Here is a 26,484-nt window from a genome sequence, read left to right on the forward strand (position 1 = left end):
GACAAGAAACAACATGATTCCTTGTGTTATCTTTACCTTATGACTTCTCTTTTTCATTGATGATTAAAGAAACCTAGAAATACTGATGCATTTTTTAAAAAAATTCCAAGATTTCATACTGCATGTCTCTTTTTTCTTGCTTTTAATTGAGTAATGTGGCATTCAAGTTTCTGATTCTACATGCCACCCAGGTGATCCGGTGGATAGAGCCCTGGGCCTGGAGTTAGGAAGACCTGCATTCAGATATGGCCTCAGACACTTACTAACCTGGGCAGATCCCTTAACCTCTGATTGCTTCAGTTCCTTCAACTAGAAAATGGAGATAATAACAACACCTACCCCACAGGGTTTTTGTAAAGATCAAATAAGGTGATATTTGTAAAGCATTTAACATAGTGCCTGTATATAAAATGCTAATTATTATTGTTATTTTATTGAAATAACACCCCAGTGCTTTTCCACAAATCTTTGATGGCTCTCTCCCCAAAAGAGATATTATTCTGCTTTAATTATGTTTGACATTAGTACTTAGGAGTTCATTCTTTGATAATACCACTTTTTCTTCTATGGCACTGCCCACAAAATATATTGTTGTATGCAAGTCTTAAAATATTTTTATGTGGGGCAGTGAGGTTGCCCAGTGGATAGAGCACTGGCCCTGGAGTCAAGAGTACCTGAGTTCAAATCCGGCCTCAGACACTTAACACTTACTAGCTGTGTGACCCTGGGCAAGTCACTTAACCCCAATTGCCTCACCAAAAAAAAAAAAAAAAATTCCAGCTGAGGTCTGCCAATCTTCTCTTTATAATCATTTGAGACATGAGTATTTTTGTCATATGTTTTTGTTATGGAATTTATTGTGGAATTTGCATTGAGTGAAGACTTTTTGCAACCTCAATTTCTTCAGTGTTTTCATATTTTAGTAATTCTTCAATTTCATCTAATTTAGATTAGAGGTAGTTATTTCTCATAATTCCCACATGAGCAATAATTTAAGGTGTGATTTGTTGATAAAAGGCAGTATGACCCTGTTGAGCAAAAGTGATATGATCTGTTTCCATATTGTTATGAAATAATAAGGTCACAGAAGGAAAGCATTCATGTCTTCAGCCCATTTCACGGGCAGTAGTGGTTTGCCCACATCAATGTCTGGCACCTCATTCATCAAAAATTTCCAGGAGGGACGTCATTGGCATTTCTGCTTTATTCTAGTATATTGTCTTCTTGTAGTACCACAAAGTGAAGCAACAACACTCTTTCTGCTGCCTTCTTTTTCAGACTGATCATCATGAAGGTTTTGATTAGGCCTGTAACCCTCTTCTGCCCCATGTGTTTTTCTAATCCTTTGTTTGGTGTTCAAAGGCCTCTATAACCTCCAGTTATTCCCTCCACTTCTTCAGTCTCCTTACACCATATTATTCCCACCCCCCCACACACACACACATACACACTTTGTGATACAGTACCAAGCCTCCTTGCTGGGCATTTTCACTGGCAGTCTCCCATTCTTGGGATGCACTCTGTCCTCATATCCACTTGTTGGCTTCCCTGGCTTTCTTCCAGTCCCAGATAACATCGCACCTTCAACAGGAAGCCTTTAATTCTAGTGCTTTCTCTCTGTTGATTATTTCTAATTTATCCTGTTTATGTCTTGTATGTACATCATTGTTTGCTTGTGGCCTCCATGGTTTTACTGTGAGCTTAAGAGCAGGGACAGTCATTTGGCTTTCTTTGTGTTCCCATGCTTAACACACTACCAAGCCTTAGAAGGCACTCAGTAAAGGCTTATTGACTGACAGGCCAACCTTCAAGAAGCCTTCACTAGGCTTCCTTAATCTTGGTGCCTTCCTTCTGAGACTATACTCAATTTATCCCATCTCCATCTTGTTTATATGTAGTTATTTGTGTGTTGTCTTCCCCATTAGACTATGAGCTCCTTCAGAACAGATACTGTGTTTATAGCTAGTATTTATATAGTGTTTTTTTTTAAATAAGCATTTTTATTTACAGTTCCAAATTTATCCCTCCTTCCCTCCCTTCCTTTTCCCTCCCTGAGGTGGTAAGCAATCAGATATAGGTTATACATGTGCAATTATGTAAAACATTTCCATGTTAGTTATTTTGTACAAGAAAACTTGAATAAAAGAAAAAAATGAAAGAAAGTAAAAAATAGTATGCTTCATTCTGTTCCATCAATATCAATTCTTTCTTTGGAAGTGGATAGTATGTTTCATCAATAGTCTTTTGGGATTGTCTTGAATCATTGTATTATTGAGAATAGTTGTCATTCACAGTTCTTCATTAAACAATATTGCTGTCTGCACACAATGCTCTCTTCGTTCTTCTTACTTCACTATACATCAGTTCATACAAGTCTTTCTAGGCTTTTCTGAAATTCTCCTACTTTTCATTTCTTATAGCACAACAATATTCCAACATAATCATATACCACAGCTTGTTTAGCCATTCCTCAATTTTGATGGGCATCCCTTTGATTTCCAATTTTTATCCAAAACAAAAAAGCTGTTACATTTTTGTACACACACACACACACACACACACACACACATATATGTGTACACATACACAATACATATAGTTTTAAGACTTGAAATGTGCTTTACAAATATTATCTCATTTTTTCCTTACAAGAACCTGGGAGGTAGGTACTGCTATTATCCCTTTTAAATGGTTGAAATGGAAGCAATGGTTAAATGACTTGTCTGAGTTAAATAGCTAATAAGTATCTGCTGCTGCATTTGAACTCAGATCTTCCTGACTACAGATCCAGTGCTCTATCTACTATGCCACCAATTGCACTCACCTAGATAGTGAGCTTCTGATATAGAGTTCTTGACATAAGATCATGTTTTCCTGGGTATTTGGTAGGAACTAAATTTTTTTCAGCTTGCTGTGATATATTACATAATTTCTAGCATCTCCTGGCACAATCTGAATTGATTATTATGTCTGGTATCCTTAAGGATAATCTTTCTGTAATTTCTGATTGTTATGACGTGGTCCTGACTTGCCATCATAAATCTGTCCATTTCTGTAAATAAATGTGCATTACTCAGTCATTTGTTTGATTCCTCTTCCTTAACATATTGATGGCTGAGGTCATACAGAGAGATGTCATTCATGGAAAGCTTTTTGATTACATTCTTGTATCTTTAGTCTATTTGTAGAATATATCTGGTAGTAATATACTTTTTTTTCTCTCTTTTTTTTTAAGTGAGGCAATTGGGGTTAAGTGACTTGCCCAGAGTCACACAGCTAGTAAGTGTTAAGTGTCTGAGGCCGGATTTGAACTCAGGTACTCCTGACTCCAGGGCTGGTGCTCTATCCACTACGCCACCTAGCTGCCCAGGTAATATACTTTTAGTTATATTTGACAAATCCAGTGGTGCATCCTTATCATCAACCCTTACAGTTGTTTAATTACATGATATCTTCTTGTTCCAAAAGTATATTTGTATGTTTCTGACTATTTATCACATGTCCTAAGAATTCTATTAGACTTTCTTGTTTATGGTGAGGAAGTATTCATCTTTCTACCATAGGCGATGATCCCTATGTTTCATCAATATTGTATGAGATTTTGTTATGATACTTTCCAAATCTATCATTATTTCTTTTATAATTCTGAAAGTATACATTAAGAACTGCTAGGGTGGAGCTAAGATGGTGGATTAAGAATAACCACCCAGAAGAACTCTTCCAACATTCCCCTCCAAACAACTTTAAAATAATACCTAAAGTCAAATTTTGTAGCAGGAGAGAAAACAAATGTTGGGGTGAGACATTTTTCCAGCCTCAAAGTCTTAAGGGATTCACAGGAAAAGTCTGTGATGCCAGGGTAGAAGTCTGGTAATGGCCTCTCCCAAGCCCACACAGGAGATGGTGGCAACAGCAGTAGCACCATCTTCAGGAGCTCTCAGCCTAGAGATGGTGAAGGGGTCAAACAACTGGTTAGAAAGAGATTACAGGGACAGCTAGGTGGCGCAGTGGATAGAGCACCAGCCCTGGAATCAGGAGTACCTGAGTTCAAATCCGGCCTCAGACACTTAACACTTACTAGCTGTGTGACCCTGGGCAAGTCACTTAACCCCGATTGCCTCACTTAAAAAAAAAAAAAAGAGATTAAAGAGGTGCATTTGTTGGCAGTTGGTGAAGATAGTGCTAATTGGCAGTTCTATTGCTCATACACAATTCTGGGGTTGTAGTTCCAGGGTGGAGATGAGTGCTAGTGGTTGGTCAAAAGGAAGCAGAGCCTATGGTCACAGCTCTAAAACAAAGAGGAGTGTTAGTGCTTGTGGCTGCAGGTGACCAGATGCACTTCCTGGATAAAGACCAGAGTGCAGAGCAGGAGAGCAATGACCCTAAGTCTCTCCTGAAGACCATAACTCACCACCTTGGAAGCACCAGAACTAGTTCTGAAAATAGCAACATGAAAAAATTTGAATCTTGAGACAGTGAGTGCCTCCCCAACCTCAGGTGAGCAAAGTCCAACTTTAATATAAAGTTCAAAGTCAAGTAATAGGCTAGAAAAATGAGTAAGTAGTAACAAAACAAAGAATTTGACAATAAAAAGCTACTATCATGAAAAGGAAGATCAAGACAAAAAAGAAGACAGTGTGAAAGAAACCTACTAAAAAGCCTCAAAGAAAAATGCTACTTGGACCCAAACCCAACAAGAATGTCTAGAAGAGTTAGAGAAAAAGATAAGAATGATAGAGGGGGGGCAGCTAGGTGGCGCAGTGGATAAAGCACCGGCCCTAGATTCAGGAGTACCTGAATTCAAATCTGGCCTCAGACACTTGGCATTTAACTAGCTGTGTGACCCTGGGCAAGTCACTTAACCCCCATTGCCCCGCAAAAAAAAAAAAAAGGAGAAAAGTACTGTGGAAACATATTAAGAAATAAAACCAAAAGAATGATAGAGGAAAATTAGGAAAAGAAATGAAAATTATGCAAGGAAAATATGAAAAGAGAATTAATAGCTTGGTAAAAAAAACAGAAGCACAAAAAATACTGAAGAAAATAATACCTTAAAAAACAGATTTGGCCAAATAGTAAAAGAGGCACAAAAAATTCACTGATGAAAAGAACTACTTAAAAAGAAGAATTGGTCATATGGAAAAAGAGATGCAAAATCTCACTAGAGAAAATAGTTCCTTGGGCAAGTTGAAACTAGGGACTCCATGAGATATCAAGAAAGAATAAAATAAAGTCAAAAGAATTGAAAAATAGAAGAACATGTGAAATATCTCACTGCAAAAACAACTAATCTGGAAAATAGATCCAGGATAGATAATTAAGAATTATTGGTCTAGGAGACAGCTAGGTGGCACAGTGGATAAAGTACCAGCTCTGGATTCAGGAGGACCTGAGTTCAAATCCAGCCTCAGACACTTGACACGTACTAACTGTGTGACCCTGGGCAAGTCACTTAACCCTCATTGCCCTGCAAAAAAACCAAACCAAAACAAAAAGAATTATTGGTCTACTTGAAAACTGTGATAAAAGAGAGAATCTAGACATCATATTCAAGAAATTATCAAAGAAAACTGCTTTGATATCTTAGATCCAAAGGGCAAGATAGAAGTTGAAAGAATCTACTGATCACCTCCTGAAAGAGATTAAAAAATAAAAACTCCCAGGAATATTATAACCAAATCCCAGAGCCCCTACATCAAAGAGAAAATACTTCAAACAGCCAGAAAAACATTCAGATATCATTGAGCCACAGTCAGGATCCCACAAGATTTAGTGGTTTCCATATGAAAGGAGCAGAGGACTTGGACTATGACATTCCAGAAGGCAAAAAAGCTAGGATTACAACCAAGAATCACCTACCCAGCAAAACAGTGTAATCTTTTGGGGGAGAAATGGATACTTAATGAATTAGAAGACTTTCAAATATTCCTGATGAAAGGACCAGAACTGAATAGAACATTTGACATTAAAACAGAAGACTGCAGAGAAGCATAAAAATGAAAGAGTTATCATAAAAGACTCAATGAAGTTAAACTGTTTACATTCCTATGGGTTGCATTAAAGGAGGCAGTGGGTAGAAGCATAATAGACTTTTGAGGATGGATAGGATAAAAAAGATAGAGGAAGAAGCCAAAGAAAATGTAATGGAGGTAAATACACAGTTGGGAATCATAACTATGAATGTAAATGGGATGAGCTCACCCATAAAATGGAAGCAGATAGCAGAATGGATTAGAAACTAGAATACAACAATATGTTGTTTACAAGAGACAGATTTGAAACAGAAAGAAATGAACAGAGTTAGAATAAGGGGCTGGAGCAAAATCTATTATGATTTAGCTGAAGTAAAAAATGTAAGGGTAGCAATCATAGTCTCAAAGAAAAAGCAAAATAGACCCAGTTTAAGAGATAATCAGTGAAACTACACAATTCTAAAAGGTGTCATAAATAATGAAGTAATATCAACAAGTTTAACAGCAAATTTCTCTGGAAAAGGCCTCATTTCTCAACTATATATTGAGTATAGAACTGAATCAAATTTATAAAAATAAGGTCCATTCCTCAAATAATAAGTGGTCAAAGGATATAAACAGGCAGTTTAGAGAAATGCAAATTAAAACACCTCTGAGGTATCACCTCATAATTATCAGAAATGACAAATGCTAGAGGGAATGAGGGGAAAATAGGTACACTAATGAACTAACTTCTTATAGAGTAGTGAACTGGTTCAACCATTTGGGACAACAATTTGGAACTATGCCCAAAGGACTATAAAACTGCATACCCTTTGACCTAACAATACCACCACTAAGTGTATCCCAAAGAGAGGGAAAAAAAGAAAGGAAGAAAGAAAAGAAAACTAAAGAAAAGGACATGTATGTACAGTAGCTGGCAAAGAATTAGAAATTGTGGGACTATTCATCCATCAGTTCAGGGATGGCTGAACAAGTTGTAGCATATGATTGTGATGGAATACTATTGTGCTGTGGGAAATGATCAGGGGGAGGTGACCAGAAAAACATGGCAAGAGCTATACAAACCGATGCAAAGTGAAGTAAGAACTGAAAGATGATTGTGCACAGTAACAGAAATGTTGTTATGATGATCAACTGTAAAAAATTAGGGTACTCTGATCAATGCAATGATCCAAAACAATTAAAAAAGGACTCTTGATGAAAAAATGCTATCCACCTCCAAAGAGAACTGAGGAGCTCCGAGTGCAAATTGAAGTATAATTTTCTCACTTTCTTTATTTTACTTTCTTTAAATATACACATATATATATATATAGACATATAGCTAATATGGAAATGTTTTGTATGATTTAATATTTATAACTGATATATTGCTTGCATTCTCAGTGGGTGTGGGAGGGAGGGAGAGAATTTGCAACTCAAAATTTCAAAAGAAAAGAATGTTAAAAATTAATAAATTAAAATTTATGTAAAAAAAGACATTAGGATTCTGAGGGGCAGGGGAGAAGACCTATATTTCATTGATATTAATTGCTTTAAGAGTTTTTGTCTTAGTCAGCCACCACTTTCTTTTAAATATTTTTATGCTTAATGTTTCTTCATGGGAGGAGATCAAAGTATTTTAATAATTAATAGCTAATAAACATTTATTAATTACTATATATGGCAGCTAGGAGGCACAATGGATAGATTGCTGACTCCCCCTGTAGACAGAGGAACCATATATGATAAAGGAAGAAGAATGAGAAGGAGGAGGAGGAGAAATAATAGAAGTGACTACTGCTCATAGGCTGTGCATCCTTCTGCTTGAAAAATAAGTGAAGATGGAATATGAAGAGACATCTAAGTGTTGCCTTTGTTCATTGATTCACTTGGACCTCTGGATTCAAGACCTTATCTACTAACATGGTTGTTTTAGTAGATCTATGGGCTCATGGATACCCTTTATGCAAGTGATTAAAATTCCAACTCATCTACATCTTTGCACTTTTTGTGACCTTGTAATCATCATTCACTCTGCCTCAAGTCTTTAACACAACATGCTTATTACTACTTTCCTCTAGGTCAGTCTTATAATCCTATCAAGAAAAATGAGCTTAGTCAGGCATGATTATTCCTTTAATAATAGATTTCAGAATTTTGCCAAGACTCATAGTCAAGCTACTGCCTGTAGTTTGCAGACTCTATTCTCATCTCTTTTTTTGGAAATCAGAGCATTTGCCTTTCTCCAATCCTATGGCACCTCTCTCATTCTCCATGATCTTTTAAAATCAGTCACTAGCTGAAAGCTATCTCTACATGTAACTGGAAAATAATAAAATGCTTTTATTAAAAAAAGTTATTGAAACCATTTTAGAGACTTGATTGGCTTGGGGGATTAAAGTCTCAGGATTGACATCACTTCTTGTTCTCCTGAGTACAAAGCAACCATGAGGAGCAAAAGAGGCTCTCTCACACTTGCCCGGTGGAAAACCTTGTATAACTTGGGCAATTGTGTTGAACCAGTGCTATGTGTTTTCATTGCCTATCCTTATTTGATATCCTTATCTTGCTATAGCTAATTGAATATTTTGTCAACCATTACATGATCTGTAAGTGTCTCAAAGTGTTCTACTAACTACCAGGGTACTGCCTTGAGTCAGGCTTAGCTGAAAACACCTTGGAAGATAATTATGACTGACTGCTCAACAAACATTTCTCCTTAACATCAGACCTGAATTGTTGAAATAACTCCAAGCAATAAAGGAGAGGTTTGGCAATAAAAAATAAAATAAAATAAAATCAGTCACTAACAGCCATCACACTTGCCAGTTCTTTAACCTCCTGATTATATAATTCATCTGGAATTGGTGACCTGAACTCATCAAAAGAAAGTGGGTATTTTTGTATCCTTACTTATTTTGGGTATTCCTCTTGGTTAACTATTTCTGTTCTACACTTTTGGGTCCATAGATTGTTTTCCTTGCCAGAGTTGGGTAGCTCAATTTTCTCTCTCTTGTTCATTGTTACTGTCCAAATCACTTCTGGCCTATTTGTTCTTTGAGCCTTCTCTTTTCCACCAACATAACTGACATGGGGCTTAGGACATATCAAGGAATTAAGAGACTGTTAAAGTTTAAACTAGCCAACTAGATGTCAGGATGGACACACCCAAGAAGTAAGAAAGGCAGGCATGGCTACTACCTGGGGCCGAGCCAGGGGACAGAAATAACTCCCAAGTCAGGACCACCACCCCTCATTCAAGTTTTTCCCACCCTATACCCAAAGAGAACTTTCCATTGTCAGTTGGTCACCCCATCTATCCTCTATAAAAGCTTTGGCCTCTGTTCTATTCTGGGAGGAGAATGTTTCTAAATCTTCTCCTTCCCTTGAGGGGAAGTCTTCAACTTCCCTCTCAGTCACTTTCTCTAGTACCCAAATAAAAGACCATTTTATTCTAATTGGACTGTATGTGAGAGTGTAATTCTTTACAGAGGAATGCCTAAGGACCACCTCCCCCACCTATTTTCCCGTGACAATAACTAATAAATAAATCCTATTTGTTGTATTTGGTGTTTTTCAACCTCAGCTCTTCTGAGCCTTCAAAGCCCTGACATTTTTGCAGGACCATAGCATGTCTCATCCGCTATTACTTGCATTAATTTATATCTTCTTTACTTTTCTTCTTAAAATTTAATTTGGCTAATGAGTTATTTGTGTATCCATTCTAGGTTCTTTAATTGACTTTCCCTTTTTATCCTAACCAAAATTGTTTCCCTTTGTATATTCAGAATGCTATTCTTGAGATGATGTAGTTAGAGTGCTGGATCTATCGTCAGAAAGGCCAAGATTTGATATCTTACCTCTGACACTTACTACCTGGGGCCAGTCATTCAACTTCCTTGAGTTTCAGTTTCCTTATATGTAAAATAAAGATAATAATATCTATCATACTTACCTAAGGTTGTTGTGATACTCATGAATAGATTATGTAAAGCCTTTTTCAAACTCTAAAGCTTTTATCATTTTCCCTCAGACTGACTTCCCCTGTAGAATTTTTGGCCATGGAATACTACCTTATCCTTTTTCTGAACCCTTTGAAATATATTCTCTCAAAATCTAGGGTGCATGTCAGACTGTATCTGGCTTTCTTCTTTCATTATGACAACATCTAAGAGGGAGTCATTATTTATCACCTCATATCCACTCTTGTAACCAGTTCCTCATTTTTGGTAAGAGTCAGACATAGAAGAATGGTTCCTTCTTGCTGTTTCCTGCACCTTTTTGAAGAATTAGATTATTATAGTCAAGACAAAGAATGATTACTGCTCTGTTTTGTGCAGAGAAAGCTTCAATAGTTGTTCAGATGATTGAAATACTCCATAATTTTATAATTCTATTACATCATGTTTTCTGTCTCTCCTCTCTCTCTCTCTGTCTCTCTGTCTCTCTCTCCCCTTCCCACATACAGGAATTTTTGAATAAACTATATCATTATCCTTTTTAAAAGCGATACTCCAGTTATTAGTCTCATCCTATCAAGTGTCATTGATGTCCAAGAGGTAACTTTTTCACCTGGCCTTAAGATATTTAGTTTAATTTGCTTTTCACACATACTTTGTGCATTTGTAAACACAAACATTAAGTCCTGGGTTTAATTTCTTCCCCTTTTTAGAATTTTTTCCTTTTCTGAAATGTCTTGATGTTTATTGTTACTTTTCTTCTTTTGTTGGAAGTATTCTATAGTCTTGAAAATAGTATCTATGTTGCAAAAGTCATCAGTTTCTTACCTGCTACTTTTTATTCTTTAGCAATGCTTTCTAGATTGCTTCTGGCAGTATTATTTGTGCCACTGTGAATGATCAAAAGAGGGTAGTAGTCACTCTGAATAGATTAGGAAGACACCGTATGACTCTATTGTTGCTCTCAGGTCTTAAAACGTTTTATCTTCAAATGTTGAGAAAGTTTTGGTGCCTTTATGGTTTATTTAGGGGGAAAACATTTCTCTCATTTATACCAAAAAGCGAACCTAGTTTTAAAATAATGAACCTTATCTTGTTGTTCAGTCGTTTCAGTCATGTCCAACTCTTTGTGACCCCATTTGGGGTTTTCTTGGCAAAGATACTGGAATGATTTGCCATTTCCTTCTCCAACTCATTTTGTAAATGAGGAAACTGAGGCAAACAGGGTTACATGATTTGCCCAGGGTCACACAGCTACTAAGTGTCTGAGGCCAGATTTGAACTCAAGAGGATGTGTCTTCCTGACTCTAGACCGGGCACTCTATGCACTATGCCCCCCCCCCTTCCCCCGACTAAATGAGCCTTTTATCCCTGGACAAAACCTTGTCTCTGTATCTTCAAGAAGTCAATTAAGTTCAACTTCATTTTGGTTTACAAAGCTAAAAGAAATAAAAAATTTAATTCAATGAACATTTTTTTTTTCAGTGTATACCAGGTTCTAGGGATATGTATATAAAAACAATGTAGTCATTACATTCTATTTGTGGGGGTAGAACACATTCGCAGACAACTACACTACAAAGTAGAGCAATTGATTCAGTGGAGATCCGGTTGTCTATGGATATGTGAGGAAGGAGAAAAGACCTGCAGTGAGAGGGATTAAGGAAGGCTTCATGTGGTAAGTGGCGCTTGAGAACCTTGACATAAAAGAATGATTCCCAAAAGCAGGGAGAAGGAGTACATATTGGCATAAGGGATGTTCTGCATGGATATGGAGGCAGGAGAGAGTGTGTCTAGTTTGAAAAACAGTTAATAGTCTACCTTGACTGAAATGTGGAGCCTATGAAGGAAAAAAATAGAATGTATTAAAGGAGAGTAAATTAAAATAAGACAGAAAAAAGTATATTGGAACCAGAACATGGAAGGCCTTAACTACCAGAGTAAGGGGTTTACAGTTCTCTCTATAGGCAAAAGGGGACCACTGAAGGGTCTTGAGCAGACAAGTCACTATATTAAGAAAATTATTTTGGTTGCTATGTAAGGGATAAATTGGAGAGGGGAGAGACTGGAAGTAGAGTATATATATTTAATGCCATTTCAGTTTTCCAGGTAAGATGTAATAAGGGCTTGGGATTAGGGGATGGCATAGTGTAAATGGAAAGATGAAAAGATGACTATGAGAGATGTTCAACAAACATCAGACTTGGCAGTCGATTAAATATGAGGAATTAAGGGAAAAGGATGAGTCAAAGATGACTCTTGGGTTTTGAACCAGAATGACTGGATGAATGGTGGCATCATCAACAGAAACAGAGAAGCTTTAAGGGGAAAATGATGAATTAAGGCTAGGATATGTTGAGACTAAGGTATAGACAAGATACATTCAGGTATAAATGTCCAGCAGGCATTTAGAAGTAAGGGTTGGAATGAAGGTTGAGAAGGTGGGGTGGGAGGTGTAGCTGTTAGGTGATTATATGTGTCTATCTATCTGTGAGTTTGTATTTGTGTGTGTGTGTGTGTGTGTTTGTGTGGAGAGAGACAGAGACAGAGAGACACAGAGGGGTGTATGGTCACTGAATCCCTGTGAACAGGTGAGATCACCAAGTGAGAAAATACAGAGAGAAAAGAGCTGAGGGCTTACGGCAGAGCCTTCCAGAACACCCACAATGGGGTGATAAAAGGACCTCTAAATTGTTTACTCTGATGCTCTTTTTTCAGTTCTCATCTATGAAAGGCTCAAATGAAAAAAAAATTAAGTTGGGGGAACCTGAGGATACTTGTCTATATCAGTGAAAGAAGAGGTAAGTAGGGATGGAAAGTAAAAGAAGGAATGATGATAAAATGATGGCAAAGTTCTGAAGGAAACAATAGGAAATGGGATGGGTGGCATAAATGGCAAGGAGAAGCCAAACAGAATTTAATGTTTGTACACTTCCTTCAAAACAATCTGTATGGTAAGATCAGAAGTACACATATTATCACTTCCATTTTTAAGATGGAGGGACAAAAGCTCTGAGAGATTAAGTGATTTGTCTATGTTCACACAGCTAGTAAAAGGATTTGAATGCTGGCCTTCTGATTCCAAGAACAACATGTTTTCCAGTGTGTTATACATGCTGCCTGCCATCCCATGATTTTGGTGTAACATTGTTAATTTTGGCATCATTCTCTCAGGGAGAAGCCTAGTATATCTTCCCCCTCAGGGTCTAAGGGTACCCTAAGAGATCTCTGGGTATCTCTTATCATTGCTATTGGCACAAGCCTCCATAACTATGTTCATTCCATTTCTTGAGGACCAGTAATCTACTTCCACTTAACCCAACTTGACTTTTTGTTTGTTTAGTTTTTTACAAAGGGATATTTACTTCATAGATATAGCAAGAAATGTAAAAACATTTCCCTGAACATCTCAGAGCCATAATTCCTCCTATATCATTTCACCTCATTTAGGAGTTATGGGGTAAAATAAACGATTAGGCTCAAAACTTAGCCTGGTTTCTACATAGCATTGGCTCCAAGTTTATGTCCAGTTGAAGCATGAGAGCCAGATGAGCCTACATGTCAGCTACTTATACACTAGTTTCCTGAAGGTCACTCCCCAAAATTGCTCCTTGCTCCTCAAGGCATTAATGCTGTGCTGACTATGAAACCCCAATTCTAGAATGACAGGATGCCATGGAACCCTCTGTATCTTCAAACTCACAAAGTGACAGGCTCTACTTCTTTCACTTGGGGCTAATGTGTTGAGACAAACATTAAAACTAAAACTGACAGGACTTTTTGAATATCTCCACAGCCAATCAAAGAGTCTTTTCTTCACCATGTGGTTAGCCATAGAAAGTCTCTGCCAGCTTCACAGTCTGTCTTTCCTTACACATCATCACAATATGGCTCTAGTCTCCATTTCTATTCTTATCTCAAATTAGACTTTTTTCTGTCCTGCCTCCTCCTACATTCATGTGTCTTCTTTGATTCCCTTTCTCCATATCTTGGATTGTATCAGAGTAGTGACAGTAATAACAATAACAATGCACATTTATATGATGCAAAGTTACCCAGGTTTTTTCCTCACAATAAGCCAGTGAGGTGGAGAGCACAAGTATTATTATTCTTATTTTACAAGTGGAGAAGTTGAGGCTCTAAAACTTGTCCAAGATCACTCAGCTGATTTTCAATCCCAACCCCTCCTCACCTACAATCTTCATCTTTTAAAAAGTTCCTTTCTTTCTGTCAAGTCAACAAGCATTTATTAAGTTAAGCAGCCAGTAGAGAGGAAAGGATTGAAGATTAATGAGAGAGTGAGGCTGATAAAGGGAGCAAACTTCTGGGGAAAAGGGTTGAAATGGATTCACTTGTGCATATATCGGGGTTTGCTTGGCATGGATGGAATGGGATCATGTGTGCATGTAGAGGAGTTTGCCTTGGCATGGATCAGGGCTGCCTCTACATGTGAGACAGGGGATGAAGGAGGAAACATTGGGGAAAGGTATATGAGTATTGGAAAATAGAGAGGAGGGAAAAAGGGGCAAAGACTTTGAATACCAAATAGGATTTTATATTTGATCCTACAGTTGAGAGGGAGCCACTGGAGTTTAGTGAATAATGCGGGTGACTTGGTCAGAAATTAACTTTAAGAAGATCACTTTGATAGCTGATGGACTGGAGTAGGGAGAGACTTGAGGCAGGACCTCCCTCCCATTCTCTTCCCATTGCAAGAATGATGTGAGGTGAAGAAGGGATACAGAAGAAAATCTAGGTGATAAAGAAACAAAAAATATCAATAAAAATCTGATTTTTTTAAAAGGGCCTTTTTTATTTCAGAGAGAAATTTGGAATCATGAAAAGAACTGTGTATTTCCCAGAAGTAGTATATATTTTAGAAAATCAATACAATCTAAACTAAATACAAATATATAAATATAAGAAATACAATGAATACATCTTGACATTCTTCAGCGACTCTATGAACTTCTCAATATGGGCATTCCCTGTAACACCTAGAGGTACAGGGCATAACCCAACCACACCTCCTCTTTCTGAATGATCTGTCTCTATATCATGCCACAGATCTTTCTTTTCTTTATACTTAAAGATCCTTTTCCTTGTTGCCTGAAGAATTTGTTATTTGTCATTGAATTTATTAAACTTAACTACTATATGTCTTGGAATTTTGTTTTTATTTTTCCTGGAGACAATCTATGGATTCTTTAATAAGTGCTTTGTTTCCTATATTTAGAAGTTCTGGGCAGTCTTCTCCTATTATTTCTTGGATTATGATGTTTAGTTTTTTTGACTTGTAATTTTCTGGGAGACTTATCCTTGAGTTATCTCCAGACATCCTGTCTTTGAGATCAATGTGTTTTACTCATATAAAGTTCATGGGTTCTTTAAACATCCTTTTTCCTTGCTTCTCTTTTTTCCAGGTAGTCTTTCATTTCAGTTAATTTATATTCTGAATCTGTTGTTTAATCTTTTGTTTCTTGGAGAAACTTGCCATTGTGTATTCAAGTTTTTCTATTTTGCTAACTATTTGTTATGGAAGCCATCAATTTTGTTGTTGTTCTTTTCTTCTTTTGATTCATATTTCTCTTTTAAATCATAGGGGAATATCCAATTGTGGTTCCATGTTCTCTTGGGGACCCACAGGGTTTTGTTTTTCATTAGACCTTGGTTCAGTTTCTTTGTCATAAAATATTTATTTATAGAAGTTTGTAATCTTTTGAATGTTTTGGTATTCATCTCTTCTAATTTTAACATCTTCTCTTTTGACTTACAAATCAAAGGATTTGCTCTAGGATTTTATTTGAATTTTCTTCTTCTTGAAATCTTTGGAGTTTTTAGACTGTTTCCTTATATTTTCCCTTTGATCACTTTCTGATTTATTTCCTTATGATAAGTTTATCTCTGGGGCTGAACTATAAGCCTCCAGTCTCTCCCAATTCTAATCCATTTTCCATTCAGCTGCCAAATCAAAGATGTCTCAGCCTCATGCCACATTGGTGAATTTATTTGTTACTGCCCTTGGTCTCTGCCCCAAATCAAGCCAAGTGAAGTCAAGAAGCACTTAAGCACCTAGGATGAATGAATGAAAAATGAATTAATTAATCACTTAGTATGTTCAAAGTATTGTGCTAAGAGCTGGGGATACAAATAGAAAAATCTTTGTTTTCAAGGACCTCACATTCTTTTTCGTTTGTTTTTGTTTTGTTTTGTTTTTCAACAAACATTCATTTTATTTTCTGTTTAAATGTAAGGGTAGTTTTCAACATTCATTTTCATAAGATTTACAGTTCCAAATTTTTCTCCCTCCCTCCCTCCCTCCCTTCCTTTCCTCCCCCCTCCACAAGATCGCAATCAGGTTATATATGTACAATCCACAAGTGTTCTTTTTATCAGTTCTTTCTATAGGGGTGCATAGTAAGCTTCCTCATTAGTTCCTTGGGATTGTCTTGGATCATTGCACTGCTGAGAGTAGTTAAGTCATTCACTTACTCATTGAACATTACTTCTGTCACTACGCACAATGTTCTCTCAGCTCTGCTCACTTCACTATACATCGATGTTCATTAGTCTTTCAAGGTTTTTCGGGGATCATCCTGTTTGTCATTTCCTGTAGCACAAGACCATTCCACTACAATCCTATAGCACAGCTTTTTCCATCATTCCTCAATTGATGGACATTCCCTTGATTCTCAATTCTTAGCCTCCACCAAGAGTTGCTATAAATATTTTTTGTACAATTTTTCCCCCTTTTCTCTTTTTCATGATTACTATTGTTAACTGTTTCCCTTCCATCCTATTTATTCCCTTCCCCATGATATTTGTTCTAATATCCATCTTCTTTCATCCTATCACTCTTCAAAAGGGATTTGCTTTTGTCTGTCCCCTCCCCCACTCTGCCCTTCCTTCTTTTGCCCCTCTCTCTTTATCCCTTTCCCCTCCTATTTTCCTGAAGGGTTATAGAGATTACTCCACTCATTTGAGTGTGTACATTATTCCCTCCTTGAGCCAATTCTAATGAGATTGAGGTCTTTGAGCCAATTTTGATGAGTGTTAGGCTTATTTACTGACCAGATTAAATAGTTGGGTGTATCTATTGGTCCCTCCTTGAGGCAGCTCTGATGAGTTTAAGATCTTTGAGCTCAAGGACCTCACATTCTAATAGAGGAAACAACATTAAAGGAAAGTTTCACCTGCGGGTCAGTTGGTCTCACAGTATTTAGAGGACAGTAACAAAGCATATGGTCATACCTCTTCTTTAATGTCATAAGGTCATTGTCACTGGATTCATCTCCTTCACATGAAACAAAAAAAGCAGAGAATATATTCATGGGCTATATACTGGGCCTTTGTAAAGAGGGCCAAAAGCTTCTTCCCTCACAGCATTGTCTCTCCTCTCTCATCTGACCACTGGTATTCCAGGTTAGGATCCCCTCAGAGAAGAGATTGGGAGCCAAGATTACAGAACTATCCCTAGCACCTCTTACCTTAAAAATTTATACATTCAATTAGTTGTTTGATTAATTGGCTGATGCCTTTGTGTAGACCTTCTCCCTGACTTGGAATGCATTCCCTCTTCACTTTGCTTCCTGGAATTCCTAGCTTCTTTCAGAGACCAGTTCTAATGAAACACGAGGCTTTTTCTGACCCCTCAGACACTAGTGTCTCTCCCCCCGCCCAAATTACCTTGTATGGATTTTGCATCCCCCTATATGTATACATGTTATTACCCCCTATAGAATGTAAACTTTGGGAAACAATCACAACCTGTTTGTAGTCTTTTCAATAAGGCACCAATGGGCATTTCCATGCCCTTCGTAGGGAAATTGCTTTTGAAAGTCCCAATCAAAAATTCACCAAAATAAACTCATCAAAAGGAACTTGAGTTACTTTGGCCAAGCTTCTGCACATCTATTAAGGAATCTTGTATGGTCTTAACATGTGCATGGATGGTACCTTGTTGGAATGAAAGCTGAATGAATATGCAAACCAAGCACCATGTCCTGCTTTGTTTCACCACTCTTCTAAAAACCATCTTTGTATTTTTTTTTGTATTCTTATTGACAAAATCCCTGCTACCCATTACATCTTTGAAATAATACTGTAGTAAATAAAATAAGAAGATAAGCTGATTAAAAAGGAACACCTCCAAAAAAAATTAAAATTAAAAAAAAAAAGGAACACCTCCTACTGACTACTGGCTGGTAACTTGAAGGAGCATGTTCTCTGTAGACTTGGACAGGAGAGGCTACCCTTTTAACCCAGAAGTGTACAAGTTCTGTGGCCTTCCATCATAAGAAATTGAGAGTTAAGACCTGTTCACATCAGGCATATTGATTTAGGGGACTGTTCATTTTGTACATTAAGGTAGTTTTTTGAAATGTGTATGCCTTAAGAAGCAAAGACTTTTTATAGTAAAGGTTTTGTTGAAAGGTTAAAAATTTATCTTGGCCTTAAATGGTTTATAGACACATAGTTGAGAAACATTGATTTAGATCACTGGATCACAGCCTTTTGTCATGACCCAAATTAATGCTGTGATCTCGGCCAGTTTGAAATTCAGGTAACAAAGTCCATATGGCATAGAAGAAATAATTTCTACAAGGGAACTGGGGGAAAGAATTTGCATTATTACTAGTATGATTCTGCCTCATGTTAAGGCAATTTTATTTTATTTATATAAATACATGTATATATGTATGCATATATATCTATGAACATATATATTATATATATTTTGGGGAGGGGGAGGAGAGGAAGAAATTCTAAACCAGCAATATCATTGTTACTATAGGCTGAAAAGTGACTTGCACATTCCCAGTTGTGGGATCTGGTGACTAAATACTGACTTTCTTTCTCTCTCTTTCTTTTCTCCCTCCCTCCCTCCCTCCCTCCCTCCCTCCCTCCTACCCTCCTTCCTTCCTTCCTTCCCTCCTTCCCTTTTGCTTCAATTTCCTGTTTTCTGCTAGGTTTATATCCCAAAGACATCCCCCAAAAGAGAAAAAGACCTATTTGTACAAAAATATTTATAGCAGTTCTTTTTATGGTGGCTAAGAATTGGAAATCAAAGGAATGCCCATCAATGAGAGAATGACTAAACAAGCTGTGGAATATTATTGTGCTATAAGAAATGACAAGCAGGATGATTTCAGAAAGACCTGGAAAGACTTGTATGAACTGATGTATAGTGAAGTGAGCAGAACCAGTAAAAGTTGTGCACAGAGACAACAGTATTCAATGAAGAACTATGAATTACTTAACTATTTTCAGCAATACAATGATCCAAGACAATTCCAAAAGACTAATGAGAAAACATACTATCCACCTCCAAAGAAGGAGCTGATATCAATTGAATACAGACTGAAGCATGCTATTTTTCACTTTCTTTCATTTTTTTCTTTTATTCAAGTTTTCTTGTACAAAATGACTAATATGGTAATGTTTTACATAATTACACATGTATAATCTACGTCTGATTGATAGTTTACTGCCTTGTTAGGGGAAAAGGGAAGAAGGGAAGGAGGGATAGAATTTGGAACTCAGAACTTTAAGTAAAAAGATTTATTATTTAAAAAAAAAATCCTGTTTCTATATTTTGATTAGCTCCAGATGTATGTTGTAAATTTCTGTGTCCATTTTCAAGATAATCATTATTAGCTGTGAATTTCATTAGCTTTTGTTGTTGTTGTTGTTGTTGTTGTTTTTGTGGGGCAGTGGGGGGTAAGTGACTTGTCCAGGGTCACACAGCTAGTAAGTACCAAGTGTCTGAGGTCGGATTTGAACTCAGGTCGTCCTGAATCCAGGGCTGGTGCTTTATTCACTGTGCCACCTAGCTGCCCCCCTCCTTAGCTTTTTTAACAAAAGTATTTCAGTTCTCTTTTAGGCCTTCCAAATTACTGTTCAATTTAGGATCCCTAGAGCAGTAGCATCAAACACAAATAGAAGTAGGGGCCACTAAACTGTAGATAAGGATCCCTATCTTATTAGAAAACCACACATTAACATTATCTATGTTCTATTGTCTTTTTAATTTACTTTATTAAAGATTTCCCAATGATGGTTTTTTCTGGTTCAGGCTGCACTTGGGAGTGTTAAGGTCACATGCAGCCTGAGTAAGTTTGATATCTTTGTCTCAGATAAAAGGTTGGAAGCCAAGATTATAGCCCTTTCACTTCTTCCCTTAAAATTTTCTGTATTTACTTTCAATTGCTGTAGTCTGGCTGGGTTATTAATGTTCTAGTTTCTGATGAATAACTGCTTATATGATTTTTTAAAAGTTATTCTAAATTTAACAAACACCAAATGAAACTCTGGGCCTATCTTGCTAGTATAATACAAAAGCAGTTTGCATATTATCTTTTCTGTTAGAGTGTGAATTCCTTGAGAGCAGAGACTGAGCTTTTAGTTGTTATTATTGTTTGGTTTTCCCTTCTCTTCATTTCCAGCTCTTAGTACCAAGCCTACTTAGCATATAGTAAATGCTTAATAAATGCTTGTTGAATAGAATAGAAAAAAAGAATTTATGCATAGAACTGTGAAACTCTATTATCTATGTTATATGGAAGCCTGTTTTTCTTTTTAAATGCATAAAAAACTTAGCATGTAATTTTCTTTTAAAAAATTTTTTTTTTTGCGTGGCAAAGAGGGTTAAGTGACTTGCCCAGGGTGTTTAATGTTAAAATTTTAGCTATTCTATTTAAAATCTGAGTGGTCGCCAATAAATTATAAGCTTTAGCAAGAGTTAGACTTTTAAGCATTTATTAAGGAGAATAAGAATTTGGTAAAGAGAGAAGGAAAGGCCTACATTCATCTGTCTATTAAAGGGAGAGCCCATTTCTAGCTCCGCTCTCCGCCAGAGTCCACAGGAAAGGAGAGTGAGTCAGAGCGCCAGGCTCCCCTTTCTTCCTCCCACAAGCCAATGTCACTTCCTGATGCCAAAGAAAAGACGCATGGTCTTGCCCTCAGAGATGTTTACCTCAGAGCGGAGCTTTTCTACAGTAAGTCTCCAGCAGTTGGTGCCATTCCAATCGTTACAAGGGTCACACAGCTAGTAAGTGTTAAGTGTCTGAGGTCGGATTTTAACACAGGTCCTCCTGCATCCAGGGCCAGTGCTTTATCCACTGTGCCACCTAGCTGCCCCCCCTAGATTCTTTTTTTTTTTTTTGGTGAGGCAATGAGGGTTAAGTGACTTGCCCAGGGTCACAGAGGTAGTAAGTCTCAAGTGTCTGAGGTTGGATTTGAACTCAGGTTCTCCTGAATCCAGGGGCCAGTGATTTATCCACTGTACCACCTAGCTGCAGCATGTAATTTTCAAAGCTGGTCAGCTCATCTGTGATTCTTTCTGTCTTTCCTTCACATATTTTCTCTTCCAGCTAAAATATTAATGGATGTCAGTCAGTCAGCTAACATTTATTAAGTCCTACTCTGTGCCAGGCATTCTGTTAGGTGCTGGGTATACAAAGAAAGGCAAAGACAGTTCTTGCTCTCTTGGAGCTCAGTCTAATGACTGACACTATGCATGCAAATAATTATGTACAAACAAGTAATCATTTATTAAACACCCATTATTTGCCAATCACAGTGCTAAGCACTGGGGTTACAATTATGAAAAAGAAACCCTGGGGGCAACTAGGTGGCACAGTGGATAAAGCACCAGCCCTGGATTCAGGAGGACCTGAGTTCAAATCCAGTCTCAGACCCTCAAACACTTGACACTTACTAGCTGTGTGACCCTGGGCAAGTCATTTAACCCTCCTTGCCCTGCAAAAAATCAAACCAAACCAAACCAAACCAAAACAAAAACAAACAAAAAAAGGAAAAAGAAACCCTGCCCTCAGGGGGTTTACAATCTAATGAGAATAGAGTACACAAAAGAAAACTGAAAAGGTGAGGGAGGGGCGGAAGGGAGTGGGTTGGGGTACTAAATGGGCTTGGTTGAGAAGCCATGGAAGGCCAAAATGAGTGTGTCCAGGTGCAAATCTGAGAAGGTTATGAAGGATTTTAAAAAATAGAGGATTTTATATTTGATCCTGGAGGTAATAGAAAGTCCCTGCAGTTATAGAGGGTGGGGTGGAAGGACTATGGTTAGAACTGTGATGTAAAATCATTTTGACAGCTTAAGGGAGTGGGGCTGGACTTGAAGCAGGGAGACCAACAAGCAGGAGATTGCAATAGTCTAGGCAATGAGGCAATGAGAGCTTGATTCAGGTGGCTGGAGTGTCAGAGGAGAGAAGGGATGTATGACAGAGAAATTGTGAAGGTAAAATTGACGATATTTGGCAACATATTGGATATTTCAGGTGAAAGACAGTGAGGAGTATTGGGATGTGGGTGGTTAGCAGGAGGAGAAGGTTTGGGGGTAAAGATAATGAATTCAACTAGCTGTGGGACCCTGGGCAAGTCACTTAACCCTGATTGCCTTGCAAAAAAAAAAAAAAATAACGAATTCAGTTTTGAGCTTAAGGTGTCTCCGGGATGTCTTATAGGAGTTTGGGAGAGATGTTGGGACTGGACCTGTAGATCTGAAAGTTATCTGCATAGAAATAATAATTGAAAGCATGGGAACCGATAAGATTACCTGGTGAAACTGTGTAGAAGAGAAGAGGGCCCAACTCAGTGTCATGAAAACCTAAAGAGGATCAAAGAGAAGAGAGTAACTGACAGTTGGCAAAAGCTTCAGAGTTCAAGAACTTAGGCCATAAGAGTCTTTGCAGGCTAGCATTGCTATAACCAAAGAATTTCATTATTGGGAATTCAAAGTAACTAGGTAGATTGGTGGGAAAGGTGGCTTTTTTTTTTTTTTTTTTGCGGGGTGTGGTGGGGAGTGGAGCTGAGTACTTTAAATAGGACCTTTCATAAAGCCCATCCTACCGAGGGGGATGGGGAAACTGGAAGTTTCTAAGGGTGGGCAAATGAATGAATGAATGAATAAACAAGTAAATTTTAAAAAAGTCAAGAAGTGACATAACTATTCTGGCAAGCACTAGAAATAAGAAAATATTTTCAGAAGATTTTGTTTGGGATGCTCCAGATATTCATACTAACACTTTGCTTTGTTTTGTTCTTGAGCATTTCAAGTAAATTAGGTCCCAGCAGTTAGAATGGACTTAAATAATCAGGTTAAAGGGTGGCTACCTTTGGAAATGCCCGAATTGTGCTATGTATACGCAATGCCTTCTAGCTTCCCCCCCCCCCCCTTTACATCCAGGACAGGAAAATTAAGCGTTTCTTTCTTTTTCTTGTTCACTTAAGGCTTGTTAAGAAGGGGTTAATTAAATAAGCTCAGGCTTTCTGTTGAGGTGTCAAGCAAACACCTTTCCCAGAGACCTCAGCCAGTTGGAGACCTGGGATACAGGGGAGGGGTTCTAGACGAGCTCACGGGACTAGAAAGCCTTTCTCTATGGGAATAAACTGATTAGATTTTCTTCTTGATTGGAGCGGCGGTAACGCGATGACCTCTGGGTGGGATGTAAACTAGGTTGAGGCGGAGGGTGGGAAAGGAAGGCTCTTGACTCATCAGATAAAGCCAGCCTAGCTGGAAGGTTCAAAAAGAGCTAGAAGAGGAGGAGAAGGAGGAGGAGGAGCGGGAGGAGCAGCAGCAGCACCACCAACAGTAGAAGCTCCAGCAGCAGCAGCAGCAGCCGCCGCAGCCACAGCCACAGAAGCGGCAGAACAATAACACCAATTAACACCAAGTGGTGGCTGAGAGAATAGGAGGAATCCTGACTCGGGGAAGAGAGAGGCAGTCAGGCAACCAAGCAAGCAAGCAACCCAGCAATCAGGCAGGCAGGAAGGAAGGGACTGGCCGGAGCCATGGCCGGAGACAGTGATCAGACCCTTCAGAACCACCAGCAAACCAACGGAGGGGAGCCTTTTCTGATTGGCGTCAGCGGAGGCACAGCCAGCGGCAAAGTAAGGGGGTTCTCATGGGTTTTTCCCCGGTCCATGTTTCCAAACCCTTTTTAAAGACCCCTTAGGTCTGGCTTCCCTTCCCCCAGACTGCGCGTGTAGCTGGGGGAGGGGAACTGTGCTGTGTCAGTTGCAGCAGGGACCGCGTGGTTCTTCAGAACGCGGTGTATCTGTTTCCCGGCCGCGTTCCAAAAGAGATACTTTGGCTTCTATTCTCTTCGGAAGCTCTCTTTTGCGCCCCGGGTATCGGGGTGGCTTGTGAAGGCTCGGAAAAAGACCCCTGTGAAAGGCTGGAGGCGGTACTGGGGCCATTGAGCACATGCCCTTTTTCCTAACAGCGGTAACTCTTGGCCAGGGTCGTTCCTTTTGGGGACGTGGTTGAAATGGACCCCCTTTTAAGGTTTATATGGTTTTAGAAAGCCGATGTCGGTGAAGGAGCTCTAGGGGAGATTTGTTTCCCCCCCCACACACACACACATTCCTTTTCTCCGGGCCTTGCATTAATCAGCGCGCCAGAGCTGTGCAGCCTCTGGTGCCATGGGCGGAGTGAGGCAGGAAGCTAGCCTGCAAAAGCTGCTGTGGTGGCGGGAATGGGGGGCAGGGGAGTTGGAAGGTTTGGCTTTTTATCTGGTGGTGATTGCAGATTTTGAGGTAAAATACCAGCGGAACCAGACGCGTGCGTGCCGGTGTGCAATGGCAGATGAAAAATTGTATTTAGTGGTACTGTGTCCCCCCCCCCCCCATTAATATTCCTAGTTTCAGGAGGAAACGTGGTAGGCTCCATGGGTTAAAGTTGGACGCACCACTACCTGGTCTATTTTGTCCGGCAGATGCTCTCGTTTATCTCACTGTGATCCTGTTAGGAAGAGGTCATCGCTTACATAGATCTCTTAAATCCCCTAGAAAGGCCAGAAGCTGGCTTTGTTTTATCCAAAAGGTCTGAGACTTATGGGAAGCAGCAATTCCCCAGTCATGTCCACCAGGTTGCGTGCCCTGCAGGTGGAGAGGGGTATGCCTGTCTTGTAACATGTGGCTACTAGTTTCCCCCACAATTTTTAACTACCTCCCAACTTCATTTGCAACAATGGGAACCCCAGACTGAAGCCTCTTTCCATGTGAGTGTGGCATTCTAGTTTGGGTGGGGGCCGGGACGGCGGACTCTGGTTGGCGCCATGTGCTGGGAGCAATGAGAGTGTCACTCCTTGGTATGCTTCACCAGTAACTCCTCCTCCCTCCATTTTGGCCTTTCATTTTTCCTTATTAGAGTGGAGGTAAATTTCTTTGGAATTTTGGCTCCTAGACTTGGGAGCAGTTGTTCTAGAAGAGCTGGTGGGTTCTGCCGGTCTCTTGCTCTTCTCCAAAGCAACATTTATTGCCCGCCACTCCTTAAAACAGCCCTGAGGCCCAGCCTCACTAGGTTGAAAGGAACACTTATACTTTTCACCAGGGATTTCAGACTTATACACAGTTTGACCCTAGAAAGGGTCCTTAGGGATCTTCCAGTCCCTCATTTTACAGATGAATCAGAGGGGAGAGTGACCCATTTTTCTTTGTTCTGAATCTTCCCACAAATTTAGTTTAGCTTTTGAGACAGACGATTAGGCCTGGTATAGTGGAAATGCAATGTAAAAAAGCACCACATTTGATGCCAAGTGACCGGTTTGGAAAATCCTGGCTCCAAAAGTTATTTAGCCTCAGTTTTCTTTTCTATAAAATGGGCACGTCTTACCTCCCCTAGAGGGCTATTGTGAGGGAAAACACTTATTAAAATTGTCTTTTATCATAAGAATGTAGTTTCCAGTTTGTATTTTCATATTTTGAATTGTAATGGAAAAAGTTTCCTAAATAATCCAAGAGAATGCATGCAAAGCCAGAAGCGGGAACTCTTTGTTAAAAGTGCATGCTTCTTAGCAATTAAAAAAAAAAAATCAAAAACTAATTCAGGAGCAGATGAGATTTTTATAATATATTTTTATAGGCTTTATAGGCTAATATTAATTACATTGTTTAATTCCTAGTTTACATTTATTTATCTAGTCTCGAAAGCACCCGAGATGGATCTGATGGATCTTATTTAAACTGGGAGGAGCAAGGAAAAAAGTTTGGAAGACAGGCCTCTGGAAGAAAGGAGCCCAATTTGGCACCATGGTCTATAGTTTTACAGTTTGGAAGAATAAAAAGAATGAAAGCAACACAGAGGGTCTGGGGGAAGTCCTGGTTGTTGGGGGTTGTTTTGAGAAAGCCTTTGTTAGGCTCCCCTTGTGTATGGAGCATGGTGCTAGACCTTAGGGGAGAGGAAAAGTTTGCGTGGCTTGGTACCTGTCTTCTTGTATCAGTCTGATGGTAAATAACTATAATAGTATTCCATGCTTGTTTTGAGCTTCAGAAAAGTTAGAGGTTACCTCCTAAGAGGGAAAAGAGATCTGTAAAACAAAAGTGCTGGATGAGGTCTAAGATGGGGGCTGGGGAGGAGGTACCTAAATGGGGAGGGGAGAAAGGGAGTTAGGAGCATTAGGGGAAGGCTGAACTTCATTCTGGCTTCCTGGAGGAGGTGCAAGGGTAGGTTGGAGCTCTCCGCCTGAGAACTGGGCCAATGGGAAGCTCCTGCTATAAAAAAGACAAGGTGAACTATGGAGTTTGGAGTTCCAAGGAGAAGTTGC

General features: G+C 38.8%; 1 protein-coding gene across 1 annotated transcript in view; it reads left to right on the forward strand.

Annotated features, from left to right (window-relative positions):
* The first annotated feature begins 23,256 nt into the window (after positions 1–23,256).
* UCK2 (uridine-cytidine kinase 2) overlaps positions 23,257–26,484 on the forward strand; it is a 71,935-nt gene continuing 68,707 nt past the window's right edge. Inside the window, exon 1 of the mRNA XM_044004152.1 lies at positions 23,257–23,827. Within this exon, the coding sequence (XP_043860087.1) occupies positions 23,729–23,827 (99 nt within the window). The 5' untranslated portion in view covers positions 23,257–23,728. The remainder of the gene's footprint in view (positions 23,828–26,484) is intronic.

Source organism: Dromiciops gliroides, chromosome 4 (genome assembly GCF_019393635.1).
Source record: "Dromiciops gliroides isolate mDroGli1 chromosome 4, mDroGli1.pri, whole genome shotgun sequence".
Taxonomy (NCBI): Eukaryota; Metazoa; Chordata; class Mammalia; order Microbiotheria; family Microbiotheriidae; genus Dromiciops; species Dromiciops gliroides.